The following is a 17,848-nucleotide window of genomic DNA, read 5'->3' as shown; positions in this document are numbered from 1 at the left end:
TACTATAATACTACTCCTATGTACAAGAATATAACTACTATAATACTACTCCTATGTACAAGAATATAACTACTATAATACTACTCCTATGTACAAGAATATAACTACTATAATACTGCTCCTATGTACAAGAATATAACTACTATAATACTACTCCTATGTACAAGAATATAACTACTATAATACGACTCCTATGTACAAGAATATAACTTCTATAATACTACTCCTATGTACAAGAATATAACTACTATAATACTGCTCCTATGTACAAGAATATAACTACTATAATACTACTCCTATGTACAAGAATATAACTACTATAATACTACTCCTATGTACAAGAATATAACTACTATAATACTGCTCCTATGTACAAGAATATAACTACTATAATACTACTCCTATGTACAAGAATATAACTACTATAATACTACTCCTATGTACAAGAATATAACTACTATACTAATCCTATGTACAATAATATACCTACTATAATACTGCTCCTATGTACAAGAATATAACTACTATAATACTGCCTCCTATGTACAAGAATGTAACTACTATAATACTACCTCCTATGTACAAGAATATAACTACTATAATACTGCTCCTATGTACAAGAATATAACTACTATAATACTACCTGCTATGTACAATAATATAACTACTATAATACTACTCCTATGTACAAGAATATAACTACTATAATACTACCTCCTATGTACAAGAATATAACTACTATAATACTACTCCTATGTACAAGAATATAACTACTATAATACTACCTCCTATGTACAAGAATATAACTACTATAATACTGCTCCTATGTACAAGAATATAACTACTATAATACTACTCCTTTGTACAAGAATATAACTACTATAATATTGCTCCTATGTACAAGAATATAACTACTATAATACTACCTCCTATGTACAAGAATATAACTACTATAATACTGCTCCTATGTACAAGGATATAACTACTATAATACTACTCCTATGTACAAGAATATAACTACTATAATACTGCTCCTATGTACAAGAATATAACTACTATAATACTACCTCCTATGTACAAGAATATAACTACTATAATACTACCTCCTATATACAAGAATATAACTACTATAATACTACTCCTATGTACAAGAATATAACTACTATAATACTGCCTCCTATGTACAAGAATATAACTACTATAATACTACCTCCTATGTACAAGAATATAACTACTATAATACTGCTCCTATGTACAAGAATATAACTACTATAATACTACTCCTTTGTACAAGAATATAACTACTATAATACTACTCCTATGTACAAGAATATAACTACTATAATACTGCTCCTATGTACAAGGATATAACTACTATAATACTACTCCTATGTACAAGAATATAACTACTATAATACTGCTCCTATGTACAAGAATATAACTACTATAATACTACCTCCTATGTACAAGAATATAACTACTATAATACTACCTCCTATATACAAGAATATAACTACTATAATACTACTCCTATGTACAAGAATATAACTACTATAATACTGCTCCTATGTACAAGAATATAACTACTATAATACTGCTCCTATGTACAAGAATATAACTACTATAATACTACCTCCTATGTACAAGAATATAACTACTATAATACTACCTCCTATGTACAAGAATAGAACTACTATAATACTACTCCTATGTACAAGAATATAACTACTATACTAATCCTATGTACAATAATATACCTACTATAATACTGCTCCTATGTACAAGAATATAACTACTATAATACTGCCTCCTATGTACAAGAATATAACTACTATAATACTACCTCCTATGTACAAGAATATAACTACTATAATACTGCTCCTATGTACAAGAATATAACTACTATAATACTACTCCTTTGTACAAGAATATAACTACTATAATACTACTCCTATGTACAAGAATATAACTACTATAATACTACCTCCTATGTACAAGAATATAACTACTATAATACTGCTCCTATGTACAAGGATATAACTACTATAATACTGCTCCTATGTACAAGAATATAACTACTATAATACTACTCCTATGTACAAGAATATAACTACTATAATACTACCTGCTATGTACAAGAATATAACTACTATAATACTACTCCTATGTACAAGAATATAACTACTATAATACTACCTCCTATGTACAAGAATATAACTACTATAATACTACTCCTATGTACAAGAATATAACTACTATAATACTACTCCTATATACAAGAATATAACTGCTATAATACTACTCCTATGTACAAGAATATAACTACTATAATACTACTCCTATGTACAAGAATATAACTACTATAATACTACTCCTATGTACAAGAATATAACTACTATAATACTACTCCTATGTACAAGAATATAACTACTATAATACTACTCCTATGTACAAGAATATAACTACTATAATACTACCTCCTATGTACAAGAATATAACTACTATAATACTACCTCCTATGTACAAGAATATAACTACTATAATACTACTCCTATGTACAAGAATATAACTACTATAATACTACCTCCTATGTACAAGAATATAACTACTATAATACTACCTCCTATGTACAAGAATATAACTACTATAATACTACTCCTATGTACAAGAATATAACTACTATAATACTACTCCTATGTACAAGAATATAACTACTATAATACTACTCCTATGTACAAGAATATAACTACTATAATACTACTCCTATGTACAAGAATATAACTACTATAATACTACCTCCTATGTACAAGAATATAACTACTATAATACTGCTCCTATGTACAAGAATATAACTACTATAATACTACTCCTATGTACAAGAATATAACTACTATAATACTACCTGCTATGTACAAGAATATAACTACTATAATACTACTCCTATGTACAAGAATATAACTACTATAATACTACCTCCTATGTACAAGAATATAACTACTATAATACTACTCCTATGTACAAGAATATAACTACTATAATACTACTCCTATATACAAGAATATAACTGCTATAATACTACTCCTATGTACAAGAATATAACTACTATAATACTACTCCTATGTACAAGAATATAACTACTATAATACTACTCCTATGTACAAGAATATAACTACTATAATACTACTCCTATGTACAAGAATATAACTACTATAATACTACTCCTATGTACAAGAATATAACTACTATAATACTACCTCCTATGTACAAGAATATAACTACTATAATACTACCTCCTATGTACAAGAATATAACTACTATAATACTACTCCTATGTACAAGAATATAACTACTATAATACTACCTCCTATGTACAAGAATATAACTACTATAATACTACCTCCTATGTACAAGAATATAACTACTATAATACTACTCCTATGTACAAGAATATAACTACTATAATACTACTCCTATGTACAAGAATATAACTACTATAATACTACTCCTATGTACAAGAATATAACTACTATAATACTACTCCTATGTACAAGAATATAACTACTATAATACTACCTCCTATGTACAAGAATATAACTACTATAATACTGCTCCTATGTACAAGAATATAACTACTATAATACTACCTCTTATGTACAAGAATATAACTACTATAATACTGCTCCTATGTACAAGAATATAACTACTATAATACTGCTCCTATGTACAAGAATATAACTACTATAATACTACCTCCTATGTACAAGAATATAACTACTATAATACTACTCCTATGTACGAGAATATAACTACTATAATACTACTCCTATGTACAAGAATATAACTACTATAATACTGCTCCAATGCTTCTAGATCTTCTCTGTGATCCTGGTTATATGTTTCTCAGATGGTTGGAGGGTCTCAGTGAATTTGGGTCTGACACGGTTGTGGTCGGTGGATTCTTACCATTGCGCCCCCTTCTTGTCGGGCTGTATATACAATGTAGTCTTGTACACAGAACAGAACCAGTATGAACACAGATTTAAAAATTACAGGTTTAATATACAAAATGTGTATTTACAAGGCAGTTTTTAAAATGTAAAAAAAAAATGCGCTCAGATTTGTCACAGGATATAAATTTCTTGGATCCGTCTCGCACATCGGGGGACGATTTATACAGAATATTTACAGGCTTGGAAGAAATCCAGAAATACTTCAGATGATGCAGAAACAGCAAACCAAAAAAATATGTCAACCATGAACATGAACAAATGGCTGGTTGTGAATGAGACACAAGGCCACCATGAGGACAGAGAGGTTATGATGGCTATCAGTCAGGAGATATAGGGGGCGCTCATTGTGTTACTGTCAGGAGTAATTATTGCACTATACATCCAGCCTAGACGACGTATCACATACAGTAATCATTCATTGTAGCTGGGGCAATCTTTGTACCTACAGTCAGAGCAATGTCTGGTCATTGTACTTACACCCAGAAGAGGGGGAATCATTGTATCACAGTCACAGCATTGACAATCTTAATGTCTACACACAGAGCAAGGGGTCAGTGTGCATACAGGTGGAGCAGGGAGACATCGCTGTACCTATAGTCAGAGCAGAGGTGGACAATTATTGTACCTACAGTCAGACCAGAGGCAATGAATGTGGTTACAGTCAGAAAAGAGAGTGATTATGGTACCAACAGGCAGATCAAAGGCAATGATTGCTCCTACAACCAGGGGGTGATCCCTGCAACTATGATAGAGGTGTTGTTCATTGTACTGACAGCCAGCAGGGGACAATCTTTGGACCTACAGTTAGAGTAGGGACGAATATTATACTCACAGTCAGAACAAAGAGTGATTATTGCACCTATGGTGAGATTAGAGGTGATTATTTTATCTACAGTCAGAGGCCGGGGGTGATCATTGTACCTACAGTTAGAGCAAAGGGGATCATTGCAATTATAGTTAGAGAAGGGGGCCATCATTGTACTGACGGTCAGAACAGGAGTGATCATTGTATCCACAGTCAGACAGGAGTGATCATTGTATCCACAGTCAGACAGGGGTGATCATTGTATCCACAGTCAGACAGGGGTGATCATTGTATCCACAGTCAGACAGGAGTGATCATTGTATCCACAGTCAGACAGGGGTGATCATTGTATCCACAGTCAGACAGGGGTGATCATTGTATCCACAGTCAGACAGGGGTGATCATTGTATCCACAGTCAGACAGGGGTGATCATTGTATCCACAGTCAGAAAGGTGTGATCATTGTATCCACAGTCAGACAGGGGTGATCATTGTATCCACAGTCAGACAGGGTTGATCATTGTATCCACAGTCAGACAGGGGTGATCATTGTATCCACAGTCAGACAGGGGTGATCATTGTATCCACAGTCAGACAGGGGTGATCATTGTATCCACAGTCAGAAAGGTGTGATCATTGTATCCACAGTCAGACAGGGGTGATCATTGTATCCACAGTCAGACAGGGGTGATCATTGTATCCACAGTCAGACAGGGGTGATCATTGTATCCACAGTCAGACAGGGTTGATCATTGTATACACAGTCAGACAGGGTTGATCATTGTATACACAGTCAGACAGGGTTGATCATTGTATCAACAGTCAGAACAGGAGCGATCCTTGTTACTACAGTCAGAACAGGGGGTGATCACTATCCCTATAGGTAGAGCAGAGGGTGATCTGTGACTCTACAGTTAAAGCAGAGAGTGATCACTGTACCTACAGTCAGAGCAGGGGGAGATCACTGTACCTACAGTCAGAGCAGGGGGAGATCACTGTACCTACAGTCAGAGCAGGGGGGAGATCATTGTACCTACAGTCAGAGCAGGGGGAGATCATTGTACCTACAGTCAGAGGAGGGGGAGATCACTGTACCTACAGTCAGAGCAGGGGGGAGATCATTGTACCTACAGTCAGAGCAGGGGGAGATCACTGTACCTACAGTCAGAGCAGGGGGAGATCACTGTACCTACAGTCAGAGCAGGGGGAGATCACTGTACCTACAGTCAGAGGAGATCACTGTACCTACAGTCAGAGGAGGGGGAGATCACTGTACCTACAGTCAGAGGAGGGGGAGATCACTGTACCTACAGTCAGAGCAGGGGGGAGATCATTGTACCTACAGTCAGAGCAGGGGGAGATCATTGTACCTACAGTCAGAGGAGGGGGAGATCACTGTACCTACAGTCAGAGCAGGGGGGAGATCATTGTACCTACAGTCAGAGCAGGGGGAGATCACTGTACCTACAGTCAGAGCAGGGGGAGATCACTGTACCTACAGTCAGAGCAGGGGGAGATCACTGTACCTACAGTCAGAGCAGGGGGAGATCACTGTACCTACAGTCAGAGGAGGGGGAGATCACTGTACCTACAGTCAGAGCAGGGGGAGATCACTGTACCTACAGTCAGAGCAGGGGGAGATCACTGTACCTACAGTCAGAGGAGGGGGAGATCACTGTACCTACAGTCAGAGGAGGGGGAGATCACTGTACCTACAGTCAGAGGAGGGGGAGATCACTGTACCTACAGTCAGAGGAGGGGGAGATCACTGTACCTACAGTCAGAGGAGATCACTGTACCTACAGTCAGAGGAGGGGGAGATCATTGTACCTACAGTCAGAGCAGGGGGAGATCATTGTACCTACAGTCAGAGCAGAAGGAGATCATTGTACCTACAGTCAGAGGAGGGGGAGATCACTGTACCTACAGTCAGAGCAGAAGGAGATCACTGTACCTACAGTCAGAGCAGGGGTAAGTTGAGTCCATGGAGATGACTGCAGGGAGGATCATGACATAAATAGATTTGCTCCACGTTCACAACATTCCCCATCACCCACAGACAGGACATGGGAAGATATCGCTGTGCTCTCTACCGTGTTCAGAGCTTCAGGTTTGTTACAATGGAACATCTCCTATTATTGCTTTATTTGCCCTTTCATGTGACTGAACCTCTTGTCTCCATGAATGAAGAGGCTGGCGGATGATAATATGAGTGAGGACGGGGCAGAGCCCTGGTACATAGGAGCGGAGCAGCAGCTGTGTATTCACGGAGGAGCCGCCTCTACTCTGCAGGACACAATATGGCTTTTCATGATGTGTGAAATGATTGGCACGATATGTGAACGACACACAATACTCCCTGGAATGAACCGTAAACTGAGTATTTACACGCCGATGTAAACAATGCTGAGGCTTTGATAGCTGCAATGTAATGAAGTCAGTGCATTGATACGCAGCTCGTAACGCGGCCGCCGACAGCACACAGCAATGCTAGACTTTGTACAGCTTACACAGCAGCGGTTTGTGTGTAAGAAGTCGCCGCTGAAGGTTTGATATTCCCCTCCACACCAAAAACTTGGGAAACTCTTAAGCTAAAGTTTATGTTGGGCAGTTTACAGTCCACATCCGTCTTACTGGAGGGTAAGGATGTGGACACTGGTGGAAAGAGACACTAAAGAGGATGAAAAAACACCAGATATAAGAGTGACTCATTGTGGATGTGGAGAAGACGCCTCCTGAGATGTGGAGTTGCGGGAATTTCCTCTTGTACATCTCTTGGTTCTACAACACAAATCTCATCTCGGTCCCTTCTACTTGCCTGGCAAATGTCAACGTCCTGCAACGCAGTCATCACAATACCCTGGAGATTGTCCTAGAGAAGAAGGCTCTATAGTCCCAACAAATCACGAGATCCCAAGGCCTGGGCTTTTAGTTAGGACATAAGATTAAGAAATTTACTTTCCTCTGCCAATGTGCTAAGCATGGAGCTCATGTCCCCTATGGCCATATTGCTTATGCCAGAAGGGATGGAAGGAAAAGTCAAAGAGTTCCTCGGAGTTGTCAGACGAGAAGAGTTTTGGGAGAGACTCTGGAGAAGGCCTGGGCTTATGGTCCCTGACATGAGACTGGAATGGTCTCCATCATCCATCATAGCATCAAAATCTATGACAGGAGGCTGTTCCAGGCCTTGGGAGTCCACTGTGCTAGTGACCTGATTGACCCCCGGAGAGGGCATGGTGGGAACCTGCCGCACAGAACAGTCTGTGCCAGGATTGTAATTGTTCTGCTCGAACATCTGTATTTGGCCTGAGTAATAGAGTAAAGCATTGTCTTTAGGGTTCATACATGAGGTCTGCTCAGGTTCCTCGCTTGTTCTTTTTGGGGTCGCTTCTGCTGTTTGCTGGCATGGACTTAGCTCACTCACTGAGTGCGGACTTCTGATAAAAGAGGGGTGATGTCCTGAGTGTATACTCCTCGGCCTGTTGGGGGGATGCGCTGGGGGCCTTGGCTGTATCAATGCATTGTTAATGTCTTGAGCAGGCATTCCCACATTGTTGAAGGTGTTGGGGTTACTCGGATTGGGGTAGGGGTTTGCGGTTTGAAGAATTTCATGGTTAGTACAGAAGGTACTTGAATAGTTCGGGGTGTTTGCGGGGTGCCCCTCTCGGCTGCCATTCAGCATCACGTGCTGGTTATTACTCTGCGGAGAGTGCATGTGAGGCCCAGGCCTGTCTAACACATTGGACGAGGGGGAGAGTTGGCACTGACCATTATTTGGGACTCTTAACATATGTGGAGAATGATTAAAACTCTGCTGCTGACTGAACTCAGGGTTGGCGTTTTGGCACTGGGCCATCGGCTGTTGCCTGTGCTGAACATAACTGAATCTTTGGCCATTTGCACCACAATTCCTCTGTGCCATGTCTTGCTGGGCCGCAGGGAGAGTGTTCGGACTGGCCTGGAACGGCTGATGGCTGAAGTTTTGATACTGGCTAAAGTTTTGCTTCTGCTGCACAATCGCCAAATTCCCTTGTGCAAATGGTTGTTTTGGTGCCTCAGCTGCGATATCTATGGTGCCAGAGCTGACTTCATTCCACTGAACAGGCATATTGCTCTTCTGTATCTCAGGACCAGGGATCCGACATTGGTTCTGTGCAGGCTGCTGATAGTTCTTCATGTTATTTTGGAATATTGGAGGCTGGTTACTGAAGTCTGATGGAGGTTTATGCTCTGCCGCTCCCCTGTTCTGAGACTTAATATACTGGACAACATCGTCTGGCAACACAAGGTCATCCTCCCCACCAGGGACATCCATATCAGCCGGCATACTTTCCAGGATGACGTTCTCGCTGATGCTTGGTGGTCGTGGAGAGTAGATGTGTCGGTCTGAGCGGCTGTACTGTTGGAAAGTGATATTCCTCTTGTCCATGACCTGCGGAGGATGCAGCATGTTCATGCTGTTCATGCTGTAGAAACGCTGAACCCTTGACAGATGTTGTCCTTCAAGTCCTGCAGTTGTCCTCACCGGATCACTAGCACGTCTTGTGTTGTTTCCAGGAACCTCATGGTGAAACATTGGTGCTGGGGCATTACCCAAACCATCACTGCACCGTCTTGGACCTGGCTGCTGCCTGAAGGAGGGCAAGGAGTAATCTGAACTATCCAACAAGGACATCTTGCTTCTTAGACTCATCTTCTCCATGTTGGGGAGGGGTGTAGGCGGTGGGCCACCTGTCGCTGCTGCATATTTGGCTTTCAATCGATACTGCTGGGCAGGAGTTAGGTTCAGAAGTGTTGGCAATCCATTATGTTGGCTGGCATCACTAGATCTCCTGGAGGCGTCGGTGGAGATGGGATCATAGGAATCAGCGGAGCTGGCGTTGTTCTGTCTCCCACAAAACTGTGAAGCTTCACTTGACCGACGGCTGGAGAAATAAGGGGAGATCCCTGAAGATCGCCGACTGGTGTAGGCGGAGCTGATGGTGCTGGTGGCGCTATCACGCCTATCGTTTAGCTGGTTCAGCATCGTGATGTCATTCAAGGACAAGTCTGAAATTCTTGGGTTTGCGTTCACACTGCCCGGCACACCGATACTGTCAAGTAAAGAGCCTGCAAGGAAGAAAAGTAAAAACTTATTGGTTTTGTGTCATTTTCTTCATTTATTGCAACTGCAACAGAAAACCGCTCTCAGGCCCCGTCACAGCCTCACGTTATATGTAACCCTGGGTCAGGAGTGACCAATACACAAGTGTCCTCCAGGTATCTCCTGGTTCACCTACCATTTCCAGTGATGGCTGGGAATTTGGTGTTCCTGGCAGGTGGAGCTGGATTCATGAATGAGCAAGATTCCTTCAAGGTCTTTAGTTTCTCCTTCTTGAGCTGCTCCAGTCGCTGTACCGCCCCGCCACCTTGTTTCCTGAGCTGCAGGCCGACCATTGCATTACCAGATGAGACTGTGGAGTCCACTATGGGGCTGGTGTCCTCCAAACCAAAGATGTCCCCCAGGCCTCCGTCACCATGGAACTCTACTCCGCTGTCAGTGTTGTTGGTGTTGCCAAGTGGAGACGGCTCACTGCTGCAGGACGACTGACCACCAGGGCTGGGCTGTATCTGAGAGATGGGACATGATGAGGTCAGTACCACATGGGCAGGATGAGAGTAGTAGTCACCAACGTCTAATCAGAAATGGAGGACAGTCTCATGCACAGGAGGTCACTGGAGGTGGTGGCTAGAGGACGGATGCGGCATGCACAAGCAATCCTAAACTGACTCTTAACGTACCGATTATATATGCAAATCCAGATCAATTATCCTGAACAATCCCTTTAATAAATCCCTCTTGCACTCAGGGGTGGAGCCTAGTCCATGTAACTCCAGCTTGTTGCCAGTGACTTATGGCTCCTCCCACAGTTGTTACAATGTATCCGCGCAGGCGATCTATTGGGCGCAGCATCCGCATTCATCCCCCTGTATCTGAGACCTCTAGACCACCTGATATATTGTGACAAGCCCAGGAATAGATGAAGGTGAATAACTGAAGAGCAGAGTCTATCAAAGGAGGAGAAGGCTTCACATTTTAACCCTTAGCAATACAACAGTGGACGCTGGCCCTTTAATACCACAGCATTGACATCTCTCACCTGGATAACGTCTGTCCTTAGGAAAGTGTTAGAAAGAGAATGGAAAGAATAGGTGGAGGCGTTAGTAAGAGACTGAGAGTCGTAAGACTTCAAATTATAGGAACATTCCTCCCCCCCCCCCCTCCCTGATTCCGGGATCCATAAGTAATAGTGATACCCTGTATACCAGGACATGCTCCATGCAGTATACAGACGTCATGTGATGTTCCCACCTGTCCCTCTCTATATGTATTTATATACAGCCAGGCTGCCGTGCCATCCACTACTAAACTCTCTACGGATTCCCGTGTCCTCTGGGTTAATGTGCATATAAAATATTCGCCACCGCCACGTTATATGCGCTAAACTTAACGGCATCTGAAAATGCTCCTAGTAAATACAGAATATCTGCGGCCGACAGGTTTACATGCAGCGATATGTCATATTATATCCCCAACCCTAATCCCACAGCACCATACAGATCTGCATAGAAGAGAATCTTAGAAATCCTTGGCATAATGCAGATTGTCGCGCTCCTTGTAGTAATGGTGTCGCCTGCTGCTGTCTATAACCATGTCATGCTATATATCATACCGTATAGGATACACCTCTGCACCCGCAGCTTGTGGCACTCACCATACTGTCCTCGGTCTTGATGGTCCTGGACTGGAATCCGTCTTCTCTGCCCCTGAAGCCGCCATTAGGCTCTGTGTGTTCTGCGGACAGTCTGTTACTGGTGTCGCTGTCGCCGTTCTCCCTGGGCCCAGGCCTGGAGATGACATCATTGCGCTGTTTCTTCGTCACATGGGCCTCAGGACCATGGACGGTCTTGACATGCTTCCTGAGCGAGCTGGGGTCCGTGTACCTCTTCGTACATCCCGGGATTTTGCAGATATACGGTTTCTGCAAAAGACAAAGCACTAAACTTCATATACTGAGCAAATCCAAAGTGAAGCCACGTCCAACCTTCCGAACGTCTGCCAGAAGCCACTGCAGGATGAAATGTTCCAATACATTTCTGCCTCTATTATATCCATCTCTACAACCTCTGCTTGCTGGGCAGATTTAGGGTAGAAACCCGTCTGCAGCTTATAACAATGTATCAGTCAGGATGAATTCACATGTAGCAGATTTGTCTGTCCTTGTGCTGCCGCGAGTGCAACCCCATAAAGGTGATGGAACGGATCTATAGCTGAAACATTCTGCTTAGTGTGAACACGTCCAAGTATCAGAAAGCTCCGCACCGACACCGGATGTTCTCATTCACTGACAGCAACAAGAAAGATGTAGAAGTTTTTATAATACTATAGTTGTGTTATTCCCAGAGGTATTGATGAAAGAGTTAATGACTTATGATCCATATAGGATGGCGCAAGAATGTGTAATGTCTGTACACGGCCAATGGTCATCACTGTGCAGTCTCCATCACATTCTCTATTGTATAGTCTCTATCATAGTTGCCATTGTGCAGTCTCTATTGTAATCTCCCATCCTACAGTCTCTATTGTAATCTCCCATCCTACAGTCTCTATTGTAATCTCCCATCCTACAGTCTCTATTGTAGCCTTCCATTGTACAGTCTCTATTGTAGTCTCCCATCCTACAGTCTCTATTGTAGCCTTCCATTGTACAGTCTCTATTGTAGTCTCCCATCCTACAGTCTCTATTGTAGCCTTCCATTGTACAGTCTCTATTGTAGTCTCCCATCCTACAGTCTCTATTGTAGCCTTCCATTGTACAGTCTCTATTGTAGTCTCCCATCCTACAGTCTCTATTGTAGCCTTCCATCCTACAGTCTCTATTGTATCCTTCCATTGTACAGTCTCTATTGTAGTCTCCCATCCTACAGTCTCTATTGTAGCCTTCCATTGTACAGTCTCTATTGTAGTCTCCCATCCTACAGTCTCTATTGTAGCCTTCCATCCTACAGTCTCTATTGTAGCCTTCCATTGTACAGTCTCTATTGTAGCCTTCCATCCTACAGTCTCTATTGTAGCCTTCCATTGTACAGTCTCTATTGTAGTCTCCCATCCTACAGTCTCTATTGTAGCCTTCCATTGTACAGTCTCTATTGTAGCCTTCCATTGTACAGTCTCTATTGTAGTCTCCCATCCTACAGTCTCTATTGTAGCCTTCCACCGTACAGTCTCCATTGTGGTGGCTCCATCCATGTCCCTTGCATGCAGTCCTTCTGCTCAGTGCACATGTATGTTAGTAGATGCCCTCCTGTCCGTGTATTGCCCCTGCCGCCTGTACCTCTCTGCTGTTCTAGCAAAATAACTGAATTGAGTTTCTCTAGAATTACCGCAACCCCTAGATTCCAGCACGCATTCACCTCTGCTGCACGGAGCGCGGCTCTGCTGTTCTGTTTTCCATCATTACCCTATTAAGGAGCAGCCGCTGAGGCCTGATGTGTCTATTGAAGCTATAAAACTGCAGGTTATGTGTGTGCGCCAGGTCCGGGGATGACCGGAGGGGTCTGCACAATGCATGTGGTGGATATAAAGAGAAAGCCCAACGGATTCCAGCTCTGCAGCACAGGTGCTTCCTATTTCCTCTGCTCGGCCCTAACAGGACGGACGGGTTTTATAGTCCACACCTATTTGGTATAAAAGCGCCAACCCAACATCTGCAGCCACTTTAAGAAACACAAAAACAGTCGGGGGTGCGTCGCTGGTGCGGTCTGGCGATTCGGCAAAATAAATTGTATAACAAGGAAGGTTTTTTTTACTTGGAATGTCTGTAAGGTGTAAAATCTGTCTTGTCAGCAGAACAGACTTTCCTGATAGATGGGCGGCGTGCGCGGCGCTCACCTCATTGGAGTGAGTCCTGTTCTGGTGCTTTGCACGGTCGGACGCGTTGGAGAAGGCTTTGTTGCAGCCCTCGTGCTCGCACACGTACGGCTTCTCTCCGGTGTGAGACCGCAGGTGAGTCTTCAGATTTTCCAGCCTGGAATAAGCTTTAAAGCAACCTTCAAACTGTGGAGGGAAGAAAATGTCAAAACTAAACAGACCCTTACCATAAAGAAAAATTCTCTGCAAGTTGCTATCTTACCACCCAGCTTTCCACAGATCCTCAATGGCATAGAATATTGCATTGATATAAAGATAATTATCACATGTCTCTTTTACTTGTGCCTCAGTCTTTACTGCAGTACTAGAATTCTATTCATGAACCAGGAGGCTCAGGATGACCAGTTATAGGCCCCTCCCTGCTGCAGGGCCTGGGCACAGAACAAAGGAAATCATTTGTAACATTTGGCCTTTTTCTGTAACGTGTAACTAGGATTTGGAGGATCACATGAGAATTCCCCCATCTAAGTGTAGTGTAATAGAGCAGACCCTATAGATGTGGGGCCCCTCGTCACCGCGCCGCCCCCCTATGTTACACGCCGCCACTAAGAGCGTTAACGCAGCACATTCAGGAGGCGTCCCCCAGGACTTCCTCGGAGGTGCAGTAAGTATAGTGGTTAGTGGCGTCCCCCGGGGGGCAGTGTCAGCTACTATTTATGGGTCGGACTGTTGCAGCTGCTGATATCGGCAGATTTGCGGCCGCTTACCGTGCATTTATGAGGTTTCTCTCCGGTATGTCTCCTCATATGAACCACCAGCATGTACTGAGCTTTAAATGGCTTCTGCTCCCGCGTGCAGTCCTGCCAGCGACACACAAACTCCTTCCTCTCGCCGTGGATGTGCTCATTATTGATGTGCTGTAGAGAGAACGAGGGGGAAGATAATTATCTCCGCACCGCGGCCGTGACGTAGTACACATCATATACGAGACCCATAATAAGTGTCATCCACTTACACAAGGATACAAGAGAGGGGAAGAAGGATACAAGAGAGGGGAAGAAGGATACAAGAGAGGAGAACAAGGATACAAGAGAGGGGAACAAGGATACAAGAGAGGGGAACAATGATACAAGAGAGGGGAAGAAGGATACAAAAGAGGGGAACAAGGAGACAAGAGAGGGGAAGAAGGATACAAGAGAGGGGAACAAGGATACAAGAGAGGGGAACAAGGAGACAAGAGAGGGGAAGAAGGATACAAGAGAGGGGAAGAAGGATACAAGAGAGGGGAAGAAGGATACAAGAGAGGGGAAGAAGGATACAAGAGAGGGGAAGAAGGATACAAGAGAGGGGAACAAGGATACAAGAGAGGGGAACAAGGATACAAGAGAGGGGAACAAGGATACAAGAGAGGGGAACAAGGATACAAGAGAGGGGAACAAGGATACAAGAGAGGGGAACAAGGATACAAGAGAGGGGAACAAGGATACAAGAGAGGGGAACAAGGATACAAGAGAGGGGAACAATGATACAAGAGAGGAGAAGAAGGATACAAGAGAGGGGAAGAAGGATACAAGAGAGGGGAACAAGGATACAAGAGAGGGGAACAAGGATACAAGAGAGGGGAACTAGGATACAAGAGAGGGGAACAAGGATACAAGAGAGGGGAACAAGGAGACAAGAGAGGGGAAGAAGGAGACAAGAGAGGGGAACAAGGATACAAGAGAGGGGAACAAGGATACAAGAGAGGGGAACTAGGATACAAGAGAGGGGAACTAGGATACAAGAGAGGGGAACAAGGATACAAGAGAGGGGAACAATGATACAAGAGAGGGGAAGAAGGATACAAGAGAGGGGAAGAAGGACACAAGAGAGGGGAAGAAGGACAAAAGAGAGGGGAAGAAGGATACAAGAGAGGGGAAGAAGGATACAAGAGAGGGGAAGAAGGATACAAGAGAGGAGAACAAGGATACAAGAGAGGGGAACAAGGATACAAGAGAGGGGAAGAAGGAGACAAGAGAGGGGAAGAAGGACACAAGAGAGGGGAACTAGGATACAAGAGAGGGGAACAAGGATACAAGAGAGGGGAAGAAGGATACAAGAGAGGGGAACAAGGATACAAGAGAGGGGAACAATGATACAAGAGAGGGGAAGAAGGATACAAAAGAGGGGAAACAAGGAGACAAGAGAGGGGAAGAAGGATACAAGAGAGGGGAAGAAGGATACAAGAGAGGGGAAGAAGGAGACAAGAGAGGGGAACAAGGAGACAAGAGAGGGGAAGAAGGATACAAGAGAGGGGAAGAAGGATACAAGAGAGGGGAAGAAGGATACAAGAGAGGGGAAACAAGGAGACAAGAGAGGGGAACAATGATACAAGAGAGGGGAAGAAGGATACAAAAGAGGGGAAACAAGGAGACAAGAGAGGGGAAGAAGGATACAAGAGAGGGGAAGAAGGATACAAGAGAGGGGAAGAAGGAGACAAGAGAGGGGAACAAGGAGACAAGAGAGGGGAAGAAGGATACAAGAGAGGGGAAGAAGGATACAAGAGAGGGGAAGAAGGATACAAGAGAGGGGAACAAGGAGACAAGAGAGGGGAACAAGGAGACAAGAGAGGGGAACAAGGAGACAAGAGAGGGGAACAAGGAGACAAGAGAGGGGAACAAGGAGACAAGAGAGGGGAACAAGGAGACAAGAGAGGGGAACAAGGATACAAGAGAGGGGAACAAGGATACAAGAGAGGGGAACAAGGAGACAAGAGAGGGGAACAAGGAGACAAGAGAGGGGAACAAGGATACAAGAGAGGGGAACAAGGAGACAAGAGAGGGGAAGAAGGATACAAGAGAGGGGAAGAAGGATACAAGAGAGGGGAACAAGGATACAAGAGAGGGGAACAAGGAGACAAGAGAGGGGAACAAGGATACAAGAGAGGGGAACAAGGATACAAAAGAGGGGAACAAGGAGACAAGAGAGGGGAAGAAGGATACAAGAGAGGGGAAGAAGGATACAAGAGAGGAGAACAAGGATACAAGAGAGGGGAACAAGGATACAAGAGAGGGGAACAAGGATAAAAGAGAGGGGAAGAAGGATACAAAAGAGGGGAACAAGGAGACAAGAGAGGGGAAGAAGGATACAAGAGAGGGGAAGAAGGATACAAGAGAGGGGAACTAGGATACAAGAGAGGGGAACAAGGATACAAGAGAGGGGAAGAAGGATACAAAAGAGGGGAACAAGGAGACAAGAGAGGGGAAGAAGGATACAAGAGAGGGGAACAAGGATACAAGAGAGGGGAAGAAGGATACAAGAGAGGGGAACAAGGATACAAGAGAGGAGAACAAGGATACAAGAGAGGGGAACAAGGATACAAGAGAGGGGAACAAGGATACAAGAGAGGGGAAGAAGGATACAAAAGAGGGGAACAAGGAGACAAGAGAGGGGAAGAAGGAGACAAGAGAGGGGAACTAGGATACAAGAGAGGGGAACAAGGATACAAGAGAGGGGAAGAAGGATACAAGAGAGGGGAACAAGGATACAAGAGAGGGGAACAAGGATACAAGAGAGGGGAACAATGATACAAGAGAGGGGAAGAAGGATACAAAAGAGGGGAAACAAGGAGACAAGAGAGGGGAAGAAGGAGACAAGAGAGGGGAAGAAGGATACAAGAGAGGGGAAGAAGGATACAAGAGAGGGGAAGAAGGAGACAAGAGAGGGGAACAAGGAGACAAGAGAGGGGAAGAAGGATACAAGAGAGGGGAAGAAGGATACAAGAGAGGGGAAGAAGGATACAAGAGAGGGGAACAAGGAGACAAGAGAGGGGAACAAGGAGACAAGAGAGGGGAACAAGGAGACAAGAGAGGGGAACAAGGAGACAAGAGAGGGGAACAAGGAGACAAGAGAGGGGAACAAGGATACAAGAGAGGGGAACAAGGATACAAGAGAGGGGAACAAGGAGACAAGAGAGGGGAACAAGGAGACAAGAGAGGGGAACAAGGAGACAAGAGAGGGGAACAAGGATACAAGAGAGGGGAACAAGGATACAAAAGAGGGGAACAAGGAGACAAGAGAGGGGAAGAAGGATACAAGAGAGGGGAACAAGGATACAAAAGAGGGGAACAAGGAGACAAGAGA

At 43.5% G+C, this 17,848-nt stretch overlaps 1 protein-coding gene across 1 annotated transcript in view; it reads right to left on the bottom strand.

Annotated features, from left to right (window-relative positions):
- Positions 1-6,548: 6,548 nt before the first annotated feature.
- The window catches only part of GLI2 (GLI family zinc finger 2), a 101,443-nt gene continuing 90,143 nt past the window's right edge, over positions 6,549-17,848 (bottom strand). The window contains 5 exon segments of the mRNA XM_075284704.1: positions 6,549-9,924; positions 10,095-10,425; positions 11,571-11,837; positions 13,748-13,912; positions 14,494-14,643. Coding sequence (XP_075140805.1) covers positions 7,748-9,924; positions 10,095-10,425; positions 11,571-11,837; positions 13,748-13,912; positions 14,494-14,643 — 3,090 coding nt within the window. The 3' untranslated portion in view covers positions 6,549-7,747.

This window comes from Leptodactylus fuscus, chromosome 8 (assembly GCF_031893055.1).
Source record: "Leptodactylus fuscus isolate aLepFus1 chromosome 8, aLepFus1.hap2, whole genome shotgun sequence".
In the NCBI taxonomy this organism is placed as follows: Eukaryota; Metazoa; Chordata; class Amphibia; order Anura; family Leptodactylidae; genus Leptodactylus; species Leptodactylus fuscus.
This window is presented reverse-complemented; position numbering and strand designations above follow the sequence as displayed.